Source organism: Zonotrichia leucophrys, chromosome 4, assembly GCF_028769735.1.
Source record: "Zonotrichia leucophrys gambelii isolate GWCS_2022_RI chromosome 4, RI_Zleu_2.0, whole genome shotgun sequence".
NCBI classification, from domain to species: domain Eukaryota; kingdom Metazoa; phylum Chordata; class Aves; order Passeriformes; family Passerellidae; genus Zonotrichia; species Zonotrichia leucophrys.
This window is the reverse complement of record NC_088173.1, coordinates 25,182,310-25,202,928: the sequence shown is the minus strand read 5'-3', so window position 1 is coordinate 25,202,928 and position 20,619 is coordinate 25,182,310. Positions and strand designations below refer to the sequence as shown.

The 20,619-nt window shown below is 40.5% G+C and overlaps 1 protein-coding gene across 2 annotated transcripts in view; it reads right to left on the bottom strand.

The window, feature by feature from the left end:
- The window catches only part of GATB (glutamyl-tRNA amidotransferase subunit B), a 42,030-nt gene extending 21,411 nt beyond the window's left edge, over positions 1-20,619 (bottom strand). Inside the window, exons 1-5 of one of the 2 annotated variants that reach the window (XM_064710857.1) lie at positions 20,420-20,619; positions 18,384-18,534; positions 4,706-4,819; positions 1,466-1,664; positions 366-488 (exon numbers count right to left, since the gene is read on the bottom strand). In XM_064710857.1, coding sequence (XP_064566927.1) covers positions 366-488; positions 1,466-1,664; positions 4,706-4,819; positions 18,384-18,534; positions 20,420-20,586 — 754 coding nt within the window. In that variant the 5' untranslated portion in view covers positions 20,587-20,619. The remainder of the gene's footprint in view (positions 1-365; positions 489-1,465; positions 1,665-4,705; positions 4,820-18,383; positions 18,535-20,419) is intronic. The other variant, XM_064710856.1, reaches the window with a different exon arrangement.

Here is a 20,619-nt window from a genome sequence, read left to right as displayed (position 1 = left end):
CCTTTGTCCCTTCCATACCCTACAATTAATCCTTGCTACAGATCTTCTGTGCTGCAGCGCTGTGGCAAGCAAGACAGAGAGAGACGGAGAGAAGCACCACAAGAACCCTGGGGATGTTTCTTCCTGCCCAGCTTCATCCTGTAAAATTACTGTGTGAGGAAACATAACATCTAGCACGGCAAAGCTCTGCAGACAAAGGCAGGCCTATAAGCATGGCAGACATTAGGACAGACTGAGGATTGTAAAACAGCAGCTAGAAAGGGCTATGCATTATAAGCAACCATAGAGCAAAGTAACTGGAAACTGCAAAACTCCTGCAAATACAGAGAATTATTGGTGACAAGGGAACATTCTGCCCTCAGTACCTGCCATGACTGCCTGGCTGCTCCCAAGTGTTTGCAGAATGAGCTGAAGCTCTCTGACTGCTGCAGCTGCTTCTTCCCCACAGCACATATCAGGCTCCATGACAACCTCCATGAGACCAACTCCTACCAGAAAAAGAGACAGGAGATCTTCAACAATAGCTTTTGATCTTGGCATATGAGAGTGCAACTGGCTAACACATGAAAGAACTTGGACTTCTTTTTAAAAAAATATAAAAACCACATAAACTCTCATGTATTATTTAGTAACTGTCACAATGGGCCTAGCTGCAGATTGCTAGAAAAACTTTTCCTGCTATTTTTTTAAAGTAACTGACAACTGCAGACAATACCCCACCCTTTGATGACATGCAGATCAGAAGGACCCATTCCTCTAGAAGGACTCTCATTTAAAGTCAACTGGGTTCCAGATGCAAGTTTATTTATCTTAAACTAATTCTGGAGCAGGCAGAACTGTGAACAGATGTAGTCTAGTTCTTAGATTCAGGACCCAGCTTTCAAGGAACCTGAGCAGCCACAGCCCTCAGCTCCAATGGACACCAGAGTACTGTGTCTCAGTAAGGCCAGGCCAGCCAGGTTGCTGCCCATGTTGTGCACTCCTTTGGATCACTCAATTTACAATTTCCAAGTTAAAAGAGAAAATCTACATTTCTTCAAAGCTAATAATTAAGAGAAATGTCTGACTCATGTACCAACAGATTCCAACAGCTGCTCTTTCCATACAGAAACTTGATTCACTGTATCTGCAATATTTAACTTTTTTTAACAACACATACAGTGCAGAGCTTAAATAGCTGAGTAGCTCGATGTGACACAATTTTGAGCAAACTGGAGCCAAGAGATTTCTAACTTGCTACTGCCAAGTGCCATCAACCAACAGCAAATGGGAAAGGTTTACTGGCCATTAAAAAATCAAGTATTCATCTGTTTCCAGTGTAACAGTCATTTTCATGAATTATTTTTTCAAGGACAGAGCCACAAAGCTGTTTTTATTTTTTGCCTGTTTCCTGTCATCTATTTACCTTTAAAGACTCATCTTAACCCAAAAGGAGGAGAAAAACAGGAAAATAATCCAAGCCTACCAGCCCTATTCAAGTCCACAAGGGTTTGGCTCCTTGTATCATCATGGAGACTTTTTCCACTGTCTTGCTCCAATTGAATTTGTTTAATCCTCACAGTTTTGGTCACCATCTGGCTCATCTTGCTGTCTATGCAGAGACTGTATGACAAACTTCCATTCACTGCAATAGGAACTCTTTGCTGAGTGATTTGATAGCCAGCCTGTCAACAAAATTAGTTTTATATGCAACTGAAACATTCACTTTTCAGAAAGCAGCCCAAGTGCAAATATAATTGACTAAGAACAAAACTGAAAATGCAACATCTTTCAGAGTGACCTATATAAGAGAGAATAAATGCACATGTAAATTCAAAAGTAACTTTGCTTAAATGGAAAGGAAGCAAGCTAGAAGATGAGTCTAGAATTCAACACAACGGTAAGAAGCTGGAAGGCTGGAAAAAATACGAGGACTCCTCAATAACAGACAAATATACAGCACCATACTAATGCTGAAATAATCAATAATCAACTGCACAATCTCTTGCCAAGGATGACAAACTTCTCTGATGCTGCCCTGGGGCAGGAAATGGACTGGAGGATGGGACCACCATGCCTGTGGCCCCATGACCATGTTACATGTTGTTTGAAGCCAGTTACTGCACTTCCATCCCCAAGCTGGGGCTATCACTCATCCTCCCAACAGGCTGCCTACCCCCTCTGTCTGTTCCAAACTGTACTCATTAGAGGGAAGGGGTGGAGGTGGGGAAATCAAGAAAATGAGAAAGCTCTACTTCATTAATGTAGCAATTTAAAAATAAGACAATGCAACCCCACACAGGAGACACAGCTGATAAATGCCACCTTATGCCTGGGACTCCACTCCAAGGGGGAACTGCTGGCCAAAACAGTGGCTGCCAGTGACAAGGTATTGGAATAACTGCAATGATGAAAGAATAGAGAAGTGAGTCAATGACAGCTGAGATGGGATCCTCTTTGCTTCCTCCCTCCTCACCTGCCTATGGCACTAGTGGTGAAAATGAAAAAAACAGTCTGTCAGACACAAATTATTTGGGAGGAGTATCTGCATATTTTGCAGGGACTATGAGCTCACTCCAAAATCTAGAGATGGTGAATTCCAGGGCACTGGAATGGAGAACAGTGGTCTGGCCCTGTCAGCACCCCAATTTATATATGCAGTGAACTGCATGACCTACTAGAAATAATCACTGTAAGAAAAAGAAAATAACTGACTCTCTGCTGCCTATGCTAATCACAGGCTCTTCTCATCTCCTAGAAGTTCTCATTAAAATAATTTTTTTTACAACCTGAAATATTGAGTGACAATAAATAATATGAATCCCATTTCCCATCCAAAGCCCTGTTTTCAGGAGTAACAATAATCCCATTGTCAAATGACCCTAAGAGCTGGATTTATCTGTTCTATTCAGCTCATTAGCCTAAAATCTGCATCTTATTACAGGGTTCCTGACTAGACTGTTCACTATGAAATGTAGGTCGGGCAGTTTATTGTCAGTGCTTAAACTGCAGAAGTCAGTCAGTTAAAGGCCAGAATTACACATTTCCAACTAATAAAACATGTCAGCATCTCCCTGACCAAATCTCCATGCTCATGTAACCAGAGGATCCTGTAATTCCTGTCTGCAGAGTCCCACAGTTTCTTCCACCCCAAATGTCCTCTTGGACACAGACATGGATTCTTTCTCAGGACCACATTCATCCATAAATCTGCTATCAGCAGACTGACAGGAGCAGACATCACAAGAATATGAGAGTGATTTCAGTTTAACAGAGTAAGCACTAAAAGTAAATTGCAAACAATTTGTCTGTGATGTTTTGATGTTCCTACATGATGTGTAAAGGAATTTTGAAAGTCATATTTATTTCCTGCTATTTCACCTTTTTCCCCTTCAGATCCTGAAGTGGGCTTTCAGATAGTTCTACATGTTTAAAAAAAGTAATGGCAATTCAAACTGCTAAGTTTGCTTTTCACATTCCCAGCAGGTCACTGCACAGCTCCCAGTAAAAGGCCCTCTTAATGGCTTACAAATATTTGCAAAGTTATCCCCAGAAACCAAATCAAAATTACAGCAACTTCACAGAAAAGCCACAAGTTCACAACCTAGAAAAAAATAAAACAGAAATCCTTTCTGAGATCCAGGTCTCCACTGGACAACTACAATATAATTCTCTTTCTAAGGTGGGAAGCAATTGTATTTGAAAATGTTTTGTGTAACTTGAAAATATTTTCAATACCTGAACAAGGGTGGGAAAGCAAATAATTTGGTTAATGCAGCACCTCTACAGATTTGTCTGGGATCTGAGAGGTCTCCCACTCTGCTTCTCTGGATGTCTGAGACTCCTCACCTAAAGAGAGGATAAGCTTACATGCCTGATCTTTTCCCAAATAAAATAAACCCAAGTATTTTTATTTTCATGTCATCAGATCTTCACCCCAAAACCAAAGAAACTAAAAATAGCTTCCTCCCTTTGACAGATTAGTATTAAACTGAACATTCAGTACCAATAAGCTCACACAAAAATAAGTTAAAGATTAGAAAGGTTTAATATCATTAGAGAGAAAAAAAGGCTCAAACACTGCTGCATACTGTTGCAAGGACAGAAGTCAGGTTCTTAAACTATTTCAGTATTTCCATATCAAATGCAGCAAAATACATCTGACTTCCAGTGGCACCTTGTATACATATGGAATCTACGAACAAACCACACTGCAAAGACTCGATTCCTCAGTTGTTTTGGTTTTTTCATTTATTGGAACCACGACTGAGAAAGTTTTGAAGGGAAATTAAATAATTTTAGGTCCCTAAGCATATACAAAGAAGACCCTACTGTGTTTATTCCACTGGAGCCTGTGTTATTTATACATTCACTTTAAATGAAGGACTTTTATCAGATTGCTTTTACCCTACAGACAATTAGCACAAAACACCAGGAATGGACAACTTAAGGGACAAAGCAGCTCCAGCTCCCAATCCAATTACATTAGGCTACTGGAATTGTGCAGCTAAGCAAGGAGTCAGCAATCAGAGCAATCATATTCAATCAGCGAGCACAAGGGTACAGCTGCCTGTTCCATCAGGGCACAGTGCAGCATCCTGCTGGGGTGAGCAGAGCACTGAGTGAAAACAGAAGCAGCATCTCTGCACTCCTCCCCTCCTGCCATCCATACTGCAGACTTGTCCTTCCCAGAGCCCAGGAGGGACCAGCCACACTGCATACTTACAGGCAGATCTGCATAGAAGTAGTGCTTTCTGTCAAACAAGGACTTCTTGTTTATGCTGCAGTTGAGAGCCAGGCCTGTCATCACTGCTGCTTCTACACATCTCCTGTTGAGAACCTAAGGAAACATGACACATGGTTTTGCTCACATACTCAGTATGTTACAAATGTGTCTCCCACACACTGCCGTATAAGGAGCATATATTCAATTTCACTTGCCTTCAGTCATCATTAGATCTCTTTCTTTGTGTGGGTAGCTCTTATTCATCATTAAAGCTGCGGCAGCTATAAATCTGCAAGGCTTTACCATGAAAATACAAGCTATTCAGTCACTTTGTCATACCACATATGGAGGTGTGCACTGCTCTGGCTCGCTACTTTTGCAAACAGTCAGTGCTTTTGAATCTTTTGAGGATACAGGAGACAAATCACAGCCCACGATAACTGACTTGTAACCAGCTGTCAGCTCATACTGGGAATTTGAAACACAGGATTTGCATTAGGGGCTGCAGTGCTGTTACAGTAGAACACTTCAGAACACCTGTAACCACAGAAGCACAGTGAATTTATGAGTATCGACACATACCATAGATGTTAATGCTTTGCTTAGCCAGGATGAAATGATGCACGCTTACTTTGCTAAAACAGAACCCAAAAGACAACAACTGATCCCATGGCTACAAGTATACATGTTTCCAGCACCTAAGAAACCCATGTGATAAAGGTTTTGCAGAATGCCAACAAGGTCTTCACAAAGAAATAAAGGAGTTAAATGCAGTTTTTCACCATGGACTCATCGTTCTCAGCACTACACCCTTCCATCTCCTCAGCAGGGTCAGGATCCAGAGGATTTCACTCCAAAAACTACTGACAAATGATTTTTTTTTTCAGATGTGCCCTTATTAATTTAACAGTTCGTTTAACTAACATCAAATGGATGGAACTGAAAAGGAAAAAAGACTGAATTTGTCTTACTACAATTCTGACACGCTCACACTTACAGCATTTTGAAACAGGAACAGAACTTTATCCATCTTGTTCTGCACTGCACAGCTGCCAAGAAGTCTATTTCCAGCAGGACCATTAAAGGAGCACATTATGTAAAAGAATGTACATGACTTCATCTGCATTGACCAGAACATAAAAGGCTTAAATAATGTTTTCTTCCATGTTTCTGACAGTATTTACTTTTTATATTCTCCAGCCTGATTTCTGAAAACATATTAAGCAGCTGTACATTTCCCATCACCCCACATCTTCAGCCAGAAAATGAATCTCTTTATTTTATTTATTTAGTTTTTAAAAATCAAAATAGTAAGAGAGGATATAGGCAACTCTTCATGTAACAAAAACTTTAAAATTGCTTATACAGAAAAGAAATTAAATATTTAAGACATTTAACAAGGGAACTTTCAGATCTTTAGTGTAGCTATATATGGCTAACTAGAACACATCATCTGTTCAGGCATATTTTACTTATTAAAAAATTTAAGAGATACATAAAGCAAATTCCAGACAAGAAAAAAGGAAGAACAATCTCCCTTTGAAATATCAATCCACAGCAAAATGCATGCAATTAGTCCTGAATCTAATCTAAAGAAAATTGATAACTACAAAATATGAATTTATTTTAGCACCATAACTGCAGTTCATTATATAGTAGATGCTCCTGTTTTCAATAATTAATGCTTCTAGACAGTACAGATGCTTTTTTTTTTACTGTTTAAGGAATTCTGTAACAGTTGTAGTCAAACTGTTCAATGTTTAAAATATCTTCGTATTTCTAAATATACAGGCAAATTTCCTCTCACTAAAACCTTATGGCACAATCCTGTTCAGTTTTACAAATTAGTGAGGACCTCTGCCAGTCAGTCCTGTAATAAAAGTGGCCACCAGAAACCCATTAAGCCTCCATAAGGACTGGCAGACTCAAAACACCACAGCTCCAAAGCAGTGAGCCAGTATCTTGATACAATTCCTGACAGTGCAGGGGCTGTGACTGACTGTCATCAGTGAACAAGACAAAACCCAACTCCCAAGTCACAACCACTGAAAGCTTCATAGCACTTCATTGCTCTTCAATTTTTACTTCAAACAGGAGAGTGTGTATCTTACTCATTGCCCTAAGGGATAACTGTTTTGAGGTGAAAAAAATAATCCCCATATATACACTACTTAAACCAGAGAGATCTTTTGCTCTACTGCTGATGAAACATTTTGGCGGCTCTGGGGAAAAAGTGGCATAAAAACATGAAGTACTGATTATTTTTTATGTAGTATTACCAAGAATTCAGATGACTCTGATGTGTATGAGTCCCCAGTGTACTGGATCATGGTAGCCAAATCACTGTATGTGCTCCATTAGTCACTCAACTTGCCATGAACTTCCTTCACCCATCTCAGTGGTGAGAGAAGGCCTTGCAAAGCAGATCTTTCATGCTATGGCACATCAAGATGACGACCATGCCAATCTGCTCCCTCTGCCCTGTGTGCCTTTAATAAAACACAATTCAAACCCAACCAGATGACCCTCCTCTTCTTCAAAAATCAAAACTTCTCTAATACTTCATATCTGAAGTGACTTTTACTACCACTGCCATGACCAAGGCTGTAAGTACAAAGCACTACTACCTTTCCTTCAAACAATCCTTGCTTTTCAAATAATGTGCAGTGATAAACATCAATTCAGTACATGAAACTTCCCATACTAATGACCTAGAGTAAGCCCTCCAGCTTGTTTATGCAGTAAGCTGTTATTAAGTTGACAGCTTTGACTAGCACCAAAGATTTAAATTACTGGCTTGAACTGACAAGCTGCCTGTCTGCTGTGTTAGCAAACTGCTGGCCTTGAAAGCAAGCTGTGTAGTTCCTGCAGTAGCTATGGACAAAACACAATAGTCTATAAAGACTTCTTCAATATATTCTTCTACATGGGAAGCATCCCTCCCAGTATTTGAAAAAAATCCTACAGAGCTATTACAAAAGGAAACGTAAATTGTTTGTATTGGAAACTCGTGAAAAACCTAAACAATGGCATCACAACACCAGCACCATTTCCCCTGTAGCTCTGGTCTCCTGCTACAGCACCATGGTAACTGAGCACTAAAGGAATGAAAGAACAGTCCAACCAAGATCTGTTTCTGCCACTTGTCTATTCTTTACATCTAGACCACAGATGGAAAGACACCTTTTAAGAATTTATCTTTATTTGCAAGTTCAGTTTGGTCAAGACCTTGGTTTTAAATACAATATTCAATAGCTATTCAAAACTATACACAATACCTTTGATGGCACAAATTCCCACCAAAAGCAATTTGCTAACAGCTTTTTCTTTAACATCAGGTTTAGTCCTTATATTAATATATTAAGGAAAGTTGGCATCCTTTTACATAAAGATATATATTTCTATATTTAGTAAATTACCATGTTTAGATTTTAATGAGGGGATGTATGCAGCTTCTTGTTTTGCTAATGAGTATTGTATAGGATAACTGGGGAAAAAAGAAATATCTAAAAAACTCTCCTGGAAAAAGTTTATTTTTGCTACCTCTTAAAAAAAGCCAATCATCTCTGCAATAATATTTGCACCCAGGAATTCTGTCTTACAGAAGAAAATATTCCTTGTACTAAAAATGATAAAATCAAAATAATTCCCCAAAAATTTGTGAAGTTTTTGATTCTAGGTCACACATTTTAATAAAGTAGATTTAATATTCACTGGCTATCTTAAGACCTTCAGTCCTACTTACAATCATGAAAAAATCAGCATTAATCAGATTAACTACAGGACTGTTGATCTAAGAAATATTTAATTTTAGCTCCTTTTCATTCAAAATAATATCTGAAAGAAGGAAGTGGTACAATGTACTCAGCCAGCTCTCTGTAGACCAGACACTAATCTTTAGAAACCTCAACAGATATATCTAATCACATTTTCAAGTACTCCTATTTCATCTCACTCTGATTTTTATTTGCTTCTACTAATGGATATACCCAGTCTTACTATTCTAGCTGTGTTAAAAGTACCAAATTGCTGCAATATATGGTTCTTTGAAGTGCAATCATGAGTTAAACTTCAAAATAGAATACCCTAGTATGTACTTAGTCCCAGTGTAATTGAGGCTGTTCAGTCTGACACTGTAGATGAGTACTTACTGCTCTGCAGCATTCTGCCTTGGCATCCTCCCACACACAGAGCAGGGACCAACTGGAGCTATGCATGTACAGAATGGAGATACAGTAATTCAAGAGCTGACCATTTCCCAAATTTATTTCAATGGGTTCCAATTAGACTCCATCCCTTGAAGGATGCAGTAAAATTTAAAAAACAAGACAACTTAAGCCCTGTAATTTCTTAGGTGTTCAAAGAACCCACATTCCAAAACCTGAGGTCTCAATTTTCAGGGAAAATTTTAAAAACTTCAGTTTAGTGTCCTCTGCACTTACTCCAGGATCTACTTCACAGCATGTTTGCTGCCCCAGTATAAGCATTATGTTCTTATCTCTAAGGAAAGGGGCAAGACAGAAGGGGAAGAAGCACCAGACATTTTAAATTGAGATCTTAGCATTATCAAAAGAGATTCCAGCTAAAGAGAACAAAATGGCAACTCAGAAGCTGCAACAGCAAAGGCTATGAGGGGCATTAAACATACCTCATGCACTTTGCAAATTTACCTTTCCACAGTCTGGCACCAAATCCATACATTGCTAGACAAAATATATTATTGCTAACCTTGTCTAGTGGCAAAGCTGGTTTGTGGTGATGCAGCATACAATGATTCCAGTCATATATAAAAAACTAGGCAGTTCTGCCATCAACAAGCAGCCAGCTCCCAAACATACTGCTTCAGGTGTACTCAACAGAGTAAGAGGGCACACTTGCTCAAAGCTCAAGAGCTTTTGTCACAAGGCTTAGGATGGAGAAAGCATCTTCCAGTGTCAGTGATAACCAGAAAAATGCAGCAGCGGTAGGGAGAAATGCTGACCCCTGGGAGCAAGAAACATGGAATGTTACACCAGGTACAAAGACATTTCAATAATGACAGAAGAAAACACAGAAGGAAAAATCCATTCAGACCACCGTGTGGGCAAAGTGCTCAATGGTCTCAACAGAATAAATTAAGTTTTCTGGGAAACAACCAATCCAGATCATATTTTTGATCCCATCAGCAGCATCTAAAAACAAATAAAATTCTACCATACAAGATCAGTTCCGAGCAAGAGAACCCACAGAGAAGACAGGACAATGCAATGGTGATACAGTGGCTCATGAAACTCATAACAGAAAGCTGTACTTATGTGGTGTTCCCATAAAGAAGTCCAGGACCTCTCTAACATCCATGCTCTCCTTGTTGACATTAGTCTTCTGCATCTCCCACATGGCATTTTTCAACCTGTCATAAGGATGCTCCCTCTCTAATGCCAGCTGGAATTTAAGTCACGGCTAACACTATGTGATTCAGGGCACATTTCATGCAGGAAGATCCAGCGATAACATCTCACTGCCGCTGGAGGTCGGAGACATTGCCCAGTGCGATGGCTAAAACTTAAGTTACAGGCTACGATCAAATCCAAAGGCAACAAGATGTTTAAGGAGAACAATCTCAGACCTTTCTTCCTACACTGAGTTCCCAAAAAAAAAGGCTTTTGAATATGAATATCATCTGCCTTCTTCAACACAACATAGATTGTGTAGTTCCTGCAGTAGCTATGGACATAGATTGTTTAATTTCTTAAATGAAGACACTCAGAGCATTTAGGACAAAATAGTCTGTAAACCAACTCCTACCCTGTTTTTCCTTGCAGATGTTCCTTTGCTCGTAGGCTTGGTGAGAGCCAGCTCTGTGGTTTTCTGAGTTGTAACAAATTCAGACCTTTGATCCCCATTTACTGTCATTTTCTATTGTTTCAAAGTCTTGGCTATCTGCCCTCTGCTCCTTGCAATTTTTGTGTTTCTGAGAGCCCACACCAAACACACACTAAACTCTCAGCCCTTTGCCCCGACTCCCTCATTCCTTTTTTCCCCAACAGGTATCTCCCAAAACATGCTTATTTGTTCTCAGCCATCTTTCCCTGCAGGCTGACCCAGATCCCTTAAGTGAGCACAATATACAAATTAGGAGTAAACCAGAAGTGGTCTTTTACACATAGATAAAAGATTGTACTAATTTGGGAAAACAATAGGTGACATAATGCAACAAGTCTTGCAAAGAACTATTAAGAAATTATTTGAGAGAAATTGTAAGAGAGCAAACAGAAATTATTTGCTTTTAACAAACTTGTTCTGCAATTGCAGAACTAACAGAGACTAATTTCCTTTAAATAATATCCCTAGTTTGTTTTACTTAAGCAGTGACCCCAAAACTCTCTCTCCTGTGACTCCCATCTTCTCCTTATTTCATCAAACATCCCAAAATGAGTATAACGTGTCACAAGTATTTGAAGAGCAGCAGCCCAAAAAAAGCTGAGATAAGTGGGGAGACTAAATCAATAATTTCTTCATATTCTTGCTAATATAGTCATAACAACCCTCTACAAGGGTTTTTGGAGTAAAAACCCTCTAAAATTTTTTTGAGTAAAATCTGGCTGAACTTGGCAGTAAAACAAGCATTTCTTGAAAAATAGAAAACAATATCCTTCTGGCAAAATCTGCATATGTAACTAATAGAAATCACTTGCAGAAGTTTACATAATCCTCTCAAAATCAAATACAGTCATATTTAAGGTGGCAAGGTGACTGATAATCAGAGAGAACACAAATAAATTAATTTTACCCCAGGAATTGATTACAGCCTAATTGCGCCACGATAAGTTTCCAACAAAATACAAAAACCTGACAGTTATGCAACATTACTCACCAGACAGCTAACCATAAGATAACAAAGACTCAGTCTACAATTATCTGTCATTACTGTCAGACAATGCTTCCCTAAACACATTTTAATGAAAAACTCTTCAACGAGACAATTGTTAAGAAGAAGAATGAAATAGCAAGAGGTCAGTTTGCAAAGTTAAAATGCTAAGAAATTGGTAGAACCATGAAATTTTTGCTTAAGAGAGCACTGCCAATATACACATATATACAACATACACATATATACAACATACCACCTTGGATTTCCTCAGATGGAGCCCCTGGAACCAGACTGTCTACATACTGTGAGGAAATGAAATCAAATAAAAAAATTAAGGATGCCAGAACACCTATAGTGACTGATAACAGAGGTAATAGAAATTTGCAACAACAAATCCCCTCTCAGGTCCAGCTTAAAGAAATTCCCACCCACTGAGAAAAGCTACTGCAAAAAGCTTATGTGCATCTCAGCAGCAATTTCCAAATGAATTGAGAAAGGGGCACACTGACACATCGTGCAGTTGTGCTGTTCAGAAGTGTCCAAGCAGTAACAGGACTGTGTGAAAGAAAGGAAACAAGATACTGCCAACTCCTGCTCCCCCACTCAGAAGTAGAAAAAAACCTAAGTAAAACAAAAGGTAAAGAGATTAAAAAGAAACTACAGAAAAGGAGGTAAGAGAAAATACAGGCAACATCATTGATGCACTGAAGGATCTACTGAAATAGGTGATAACAAGATGTTGTATCAACTCAATGCTATTCTAACAGGCAAGTTTGCATCAGCCACAGGGACCTGTTAAGGATGAACAGTAAAGCCAACAAGAACAAACAGAAAGTTCAACACTTACTGAGGTGCTAAGGAGACAGCCCAACCTGAATTGTTAGCTTTGACAGAAAGATTAAAACACCCAGAATGAGGGCCAGAAATACTCACAAATATATGAGACACGGCAAAAAGTGAGAGAAAATGTTACAAGAGATATCTTCAAAGCTTGAGAGAGGAGCAACAAATGTCACAAAATACTTCAATACACAAGAGCAGAGAGTCTCCAGAAAAAAATGCCCCAAGTATGATATAAAGTTGAGCTAAGCAGCTGCAGTAATGGAGGAAATACAACATTTCTCAGACCCCAGTGAAGGAGTTTGGTACCAGAGGTAACCCAGAGGCTGAGAATGATCTTATGGAGCACAAAGAAACAGAATGAGAAACAACCTGCACCATAACCCAGTCCTGAGTCACCTGAAGCCAGCAGCTAATCATCTTTCAAAGGCTTCTTCTGACCAGTACAACAGCTTTGAACTGATTAATAGTTTGAAACTTGGTAGGCAGGCTTTAATTCAGCATGAACTTGGACATTTAAGGGTCTATGAACCACAAGAGCATCCTCAGAGAGCAATGGTTTAAAAGCCCAATTCACTCCTCTAGTACTTTTTCTAAATTATTTGGTATTTTCTTTATAGAAGCTTTCTGGACTGCAAGCCCAGCAAGCTGGGACTGTGTGAGCAAGAGACTCCCAAGCACTGACCATACAATGCATGTTACAAACCCAAATATTATCAGGAAAGAAAGGACTGCAACAGAAAGGTACCATCAAATTCTATTAAAGTCCTCTTTTTTCTCCTAAGTGCAATTACTACAGTTTTAGTGAAATAAGTAATGAAGAGTTTAAATGAACCTAGACATAGGTAAATGGCTTAAAACAAGCATGAACTCACTTTTTCCATCAGGCATTGCCACTAATTTATTTTTAGAGGAGAGCTCATGGATACAAAATCCTAGCCATCATATAGTTTCAAAGAAAAGAAGATGTATGTAATGGAAGCTAAAAAAACAATCATACAAAGATCAGAGAGATTGTTAATTCCCCATGAAAAGTGCACACAATTAACACTGTAGTTATCAAAAGTCAAGCTAAGAAGCAGGCTTTTTTTCAAAACAAAGTAGTACAAGAAGGGAGTAAATTCACATTGCATGCCAGCAGGAATGTCAAAACAAAACTGAAATCACAAGTTGGTAAAGCAGCTGTTGCAATCATCAGATTTAACAGGCACGGGATACAAAAAAAAAAAAATCTAGTTTCAAGCTGTAAAGTATAAACTCTGGTCTCAAATGCTGTTTCTGTTCCAGTATGAATAGCTGACAGACAGATCCACCAAAATCTCACACAAACCTCTCAGAGCCTTTGAACGCAAATGCATCAGATAAATCCTGTATACTCTGATGAATTCTAGATGTTATTTAAGTCTGGTAAACCCAAAACACCTGGGGAAACACTGGGTACCTGCCACTGCCAAGAACAGACGGAAGCACCGTCTGCAATGCCAAACTGGGTATTAGCCCTGTCACACGCCTGGGCAGCCCCTCAGCAGCCAGCACTGCAAGGCCACAGCTGGATCCAGGCGCTCCCGGGGGCTCTGCAGCGCTGCGCTGGAACTGCCGGGGCGCTGAGCCCGGGCTTGGAGCTGAGGCTGCCAGAGCTCACTGCCAGAGGGAACAAGGGCTGAGCGCTGCTCTAGCACTGCTCTCTTCCTTGAGAAGGAGTGATCTGCTTGCCCCAAGTGTTTCTGAAAAGTCTCTTGTAAAAATAAAAAGATAAAACAGATGCTGTTCACACTAAGAGGAGAATGAAATTCAAATGCATGAGAAGACATAAAAAAAAAAATCAAAATATTTAGGACTGTAGGGCTAATATTAATTCAAATCTTATTAATTTAAACTTTGGATATGTAAATCCTAGATTATTTCCTTATATACTTACCTACAAAGGATTGCCTACAATAGGATCATAGTTTCACTTCAGTCATGCCAGAGACAAACCCAAAATGTGTGACAAAGACTAAGTACTGACAAAAAGGTTTCAGCCTTTAGCTGCTAGATCTACTATCCGATTTCTGTGGCTGAGCTATAATTAACTTTTAGTCAGACACCTCCATCACAAAAATAGATAATCATGGATTCTTTTTCTGTGAGCCCAGTTCTAGCTTTAAAAACCTTTCTACAACCTCAGAATTTTCAGAGCCTAAATCAGATTGGGAGGGCAACCACCTTTATGGATCCTCAGAAGAATTTTAGTCCAGTTTGCAGGTGTAATGCACTATCTGCTGCCATGTATAGAATGGGTCTTCTGAAGATACCAAGCCAAGAGCATTGCCATGTCCATTCCCAAGGTAAAAAACCCAGGCTTTGGCAAATTTCATTAAATTAAATGAAATTAAATGTATGGCATCAAATGTGGTCCCAAACTGTCAGTGGATAAGGAATTGGCTGTGTGGTGGCACTAAAAGAGCTGTGGTCATCAGTTCAATGTCCAAGTGGGGACCAGTGACAAGTGGTGTTAGGTGGTCTCAGTGGGACCAGAGCTGTTCAATGTCTTTGTCAGTGACAGGGACAGGGGGATCAGGTGCATTCTCAGCAGTTCACAGATGACAACAAGCTGTGTGGTGTGGCCAACAAGCTGCAGGGCAGGGATGCCATCCAGAGAGATCTGGGCAGGCTTCAGAAGTGGGCCTGTGCAAACCTCATGAAGTTCAAGTGCAAAATCCTGCATCTGGAACAGGCAATCCCAAGCACCAATACAGGCTGGGCAGAGAATGGACTGACAGCAGCCCCAGGGACTTGGGGGTGCTGGTTGAGGAAATGCTCAGCATGAGCCAGCAAAGCACACCTGTAGTCCAGAAAGCAAACCATGCTCTGGGCTGCATCCAAAGCAGGGTGGGCAGCAGGGCAAGGAGAGGATGCTGCCCCTCTACTCACTGTTGTGAGTTCCCACCTGGAGTGCTGCATCCTGCTCTGGGATCCCCAACAGAAGAGGTGCATGCACCTACTGGAGAGGGTCTGAGGAGGGCCATGAAGATCACCAGAGGGCTGGAACACCCCTCCTATGATGACAGGCTGAGAGAGTTGGGGTTGTTCAGCATTGAGAAAACTCCAGAGAGACCTTACAGCACTTTCAAGTACCTAAAAAGGGCCTACAAGAGAGTCAGAAGGACATTTTACAAGGGCTTGTGATCACAGGACATGGTTTTAAATTGACACAGGGCAGGTTTAGGTTAGATGTTACAAAGAAATTCCTTACTGTGGTGTTGAGGCACAGGCACGGGCTGCCCAGAGAAGCTGCGGCTGCCCCATCCCTGCAAGTATTCAAGGCCAGGCTGGATGGAGCTCTGAGCAGCCTGGTCTAATGGAAGGGGTCCCTGCCCACTGCAGGGGGCTGGAACCAGATGAGCTGTAAGGTCCCTGGCACTCAAACCCATGATTCTATGATTCTATAATCATTTTTTTCCTGTCTCATGCCAAATAGGAGGGCACCTGCATAGCTCCTCATGCCTGTAGCTGTCTCTCAGAGGCACTTTATGAGAACAACACAGTGAAATGGCCATGCCACTTCCACTGTGATGACCCTCCCAAGGCCTGGCTGCAGCAGAAGGATAAAATAAGCTGTATTAACCTTACAGGAAGCAAATATAAAAAGGAAAGCAGGAGGAGGGCTAAACACATTATTGTAGTTTCATGTCTCCTGTGTCCTGTGTAGAGCACAGCAAAAGCGCATACCAACCCTTACTGTGACCCAGAAATGCACAGAACCCTGAAAAGCTCCCCTCAGCACCATCACTGCTGGTCCCACTGTGAAGATGCAAATGCTAGGACAGCTCTCAATCACAGCCATCTCGTTGTCACACAGTAAATTCAAATCCTTGTGACACTGAAAACTGTCCCTATAGTTGTCAGGTTAAAACAACAGTCACTCCATTCTAGACTCAGGTCAACTACTGTATAAAAACTTTGCTTTTTTTTTTTCATTTTTCAACAAAATGCAGTCCAAATGAAAGGCCAAATATCTATGTTCTAAGTAGTCTTATTAGTCAATAACCTAACATTTATTAAAATGGCTTTTGTTGGTTTGTTTTTATTCTACAAATATTCTGAATTTTCAAAAATGACCTTCCATCTTTCAAAATTTACCAGAATTCAATTCTGCTGCAGATACTATTGCCATGTACAAATTTACACAGAGAAAACAAGCCCCTCTGATTCCAGAGCAAATGCTGGACTCAGCAGCAGCAGGTACAATGGGAAAATGGAGCTACGACTCCTGACTGGATTTTGCACCACATTCTAACGTGCAGGAACATGTATTTTGTAACATCCACTTTCAACTCTGTTTTTACCAGTACTACAGTAAGAAAAAAAATCTTTCTTCTCTTTGTATAGATAAAAGCAGCTAGTAGAACCTAACATAGCATCACTACCTTAAAATTAACCTAACCTCTCTGGATTTTTTCTTCTCAGGTGCAGCTATAGGTCATATCAAGCCTCATTTTAAAGCCTCATTAATAAAGAAAAAAGACACACACACATACATTGAAGCCTTAATAAACAGTAACACAGAGAAAAATTAACCTCCTCATAAATATTCATTTTGTTCACTCAAGAACAGCTTTTCTACTTGACTGAAGATAAGCATTAGACAATCTAAGAGAATTTCTGTGCATTAACAGAAGGTTAAATAAAAAGGTCCAAAACCAGAATCTTGAACTCTTTTGGATTTTCTGACTAACCTAGCCCTGCCCCCAATGAAAGGAACTAATTTTCTGTCTTTAATTCTAGCTAGACTCTTCTAAAACGAAATTATTGCATAAGATTCCCATTAACTCCATACAGTCAGATCTGAAACTCAGCTCTGAATTGCCACTGCAACCAGAGGAAAGTCCCAATTTTATCAGCATCTAAACTTCACTTCTTTAATTTTCAATACCTTTGCAAATGCAGAAATAAAAATAAAATAATAACAACATAATTTCTCCTTTTAAGGATCATGACATATATCAAGACCCTAGAAATCCAGCCACAAATTAGTTCTCAATTTTAGGTTATCTGAGGCTGTTTTATGGTGATGAAAAATTTCAACTAGATTTAAAAATACATTTCTATAACTGGAATTCAAATCTGCACTTTAATGAATATAGTCAGTGAAATGTTTCTACTTTATATAATTAGACCCCATCTTAGTCTCTGCAGAGCTGTTGTATGTGGCAATGCTAAGTCTATTAAATATTTATTTTCACTGTATTGTAAGAGCTTATGTTATAATTTTTTAACTTTTATTTTTAAATTAAACTTGTTAGATACTCAGAGAATTCAACAGCAGTACTGTCATAGCCATCACAGTTATAATTAAGCTGTGAATTCAAACACTTATTAAGTTTTCACTAATAAACCTTATTGCTATGTGCTAGCTAGTTATTCTGACCTATTAATCCCTAATGTCTCACACACATTCCTTTTTTTTTAAATAATTACTTTGCTCTGGAAATAGGAATGGTTGACACTTTCCTAAATTGGAGACTTTATACTCAGGAAGCAAAGTAACTCCTCAGTGAGACATTCCAAATGGCAAATGACAGCTACATAAACAAACATATGGCAAAACAACATCAAATGGCCACTCAGAAATCTAAGATGTTCTTCTCTCACTGGGCTTTAGGCATCTCTCATATTTAAGGAATTTCCTGTGTGGCATACTAAGCAAACGCACCCACTCTGGCCTCAAAGAAATACCACAACCCATTCACTATGCTGAAGAGACACTCCTGATTTTTCTCCTTTGAGGGGATATAAAGTGTCTGAGGCAATAACTAGGGAGTGAGGAAATTGAAAAGAAACAATTCTAGGCATCTCATGTTATGAAACAAACAGAAATCAGAAAAGTAAGGAAAAGCAGCCATATATATGACTCTAGTCAAATCCTGGAAAGAATAAAATACTTGAAGCAAACACAAAGTTGTCTGACATGAATCCTGACATAAATGAAATTGCAGCTTAACTTACTGGTAAAGTTCCTGGTAAAGAGGCGTCAAAGAAAGACACCAAGGAGTTGGGAGGTGCTGCAAACTGGACTTGGGAACCAGAGAAGAGTTTTGAGTTGGAGCTGATCTGTGCGTGAATTTCCAGACCCACAACTGGTACCCACGGAGCAAGGCTGAAAAGGAAAGAGGAGAAGGGAGAAACAATTTAAATACACATGATATTAAAAACCGTGGAAACTTAGAAGAATCAGGAACGCTTAATTTATGGAAAAAAAATTAAACTGTAATTGTAAAAAAATTGTAAACAATGTTTCAAATACATCTATACCGTAATAGGAAAAGCTGTGCTGTGATACTGGAGAACAGAGGCTATGGGGAATATATGGCAGTGTTCATTATATGCAAAAAAGAGTATCATAAAAGCTGTAATGGTTTAAAACTTTTAACTTTTCCTTACGTGAGAAATCTCAGAGAAATTAATGAGGCGCACTTGCATGCTGGATGAACTCTAATTTGGTGCCTTGTGAAAATCCCCAAATCATCATAAATATGAATTACTTCTCAGGTAGTTTGATAAATCTCCAACAGACAGGTGGCATAATAAATTATGTATTCTCTGTCAGATAGACACTTGCATGCTGGGAAAGGTGGCTCTCCAGAGCAGCGTTAGTAGAATATTAGCATAAACATTAGTAATCTGGTAATAGAGAAATCATCATTTCAACTAGAGAGCTACTGTTCTCTGAATGTATTCTGCAGAATAAAGCTTCTCCATATCATCTAAAAAGTAATTGCAATTCTCACATCCATAACCTTTATATGGACAAGAGAAAAAGGTCACCTTTACAGTATGAATTGCTTGACAGTTTCTGTAAGTAATTATCTGGCCTTGTACAAATGAAGTGGCACAAATAATATTTCACTGATGAAATCACATTTCTGTGGCAGAACACTTCAGCAGTATGAGTACCCAGATAGCTATAGGAGACAAGCAAGCTATGGAAAAACATCAAACAAATATATCAAGTACAGCGTTCCTTCCAGAGGTGAACATTCTACATTGCCAAGATTTTAGTTCTCCATCTGCCCTCCACCAGCTGAGGACATCCCTACAAACAACAAACTAGTGATGCAGATGCCACTTCTATTGATGCTTTAGGAAGAATATTATCGTGAAAGATTAAGGTTCAGATGTTTAAAGGAGCTAATACATTTTCTTTCATTGAAATAGTATTATTCTTCAGTATTTTCAGCTGATTATACAAATGCTTCGAGGTTTGAGAAATAATGTGGGCTTTCTTTTACATTTTGGAGGCAAATTTATTCCATTGTTTCCTGTATTCTTCAGAAATGCCTTTCTGTTATATCATGACATTAAAAATTACACCAGGTTTTGCCTAATCAGTGTGTTGGCTGACACTCAGAGATAAAGGTACGTGCACCAGTCAGTTCTTCAATCCTACTAACAGCACTAGTGAGGCACCTGCAGCTTCTTGCCGAGTTTGTTCACGGATTATGCTTATCCGTGTCTAAAGAATCAGCAGCACACTCACTGTCTGCACAACTTTCTGGAAGCGACCAGCTGTGCACACCCCCGTGGGACACCAGAGAACTTGTTCAGCCCGTGACTCTCAGCTGCAGCAGAAACAAAGTGCTCTGCTTCAGGCACACCGCCCGTATCTCATAGTACTCCTCTGGAAGGAAAAGCCTCTTTCGGGCTGGAATAACCCTGGAAACGCGCTCAGGAAAGCCGGAGCAGCGCTCGCCATGGTTTCCCGGCACACGGAGCGCTCGGGCAGCCCGAGCTGCGGCTCTCATGGCAGCCCGGCGTGCCCGAGGGTCACGGCCCCGCCCGCGGCAATCCCCGACCGGCCGCGAGTCGGGGAACGCGGGACAAACGTGCGCTGCCCGCACCCAGGCCTCACACCGCTCACACGCCCGGATTTACACCGGGCCCCGCCGCTGTCACCGCCGCTGCCAAGCCCGGAGCCCCGGACCGGGCTCTAGGGCACAAGCAGCTCCACGGGCCCCTCTCCCCGCGCCGTCCCGGCAGCGTACCCGCTCTTCCCCGCCGGCACCGCCCCGCCTCTCGCGTTACAGGCGACAGCCCTCTGCCCGCGGGGGAAAGGGCCGAGCCCGGGCCCCGACTGCCCCGCGCCGCTCTGCCGCACCCGGCGCCAGAACCCGCCGCACCCCCGCGCGGCCACGGCCACAAGGGCCGCCATTGCCCCGCCAGCGGCGGCCCGGCGCCCGCAGCG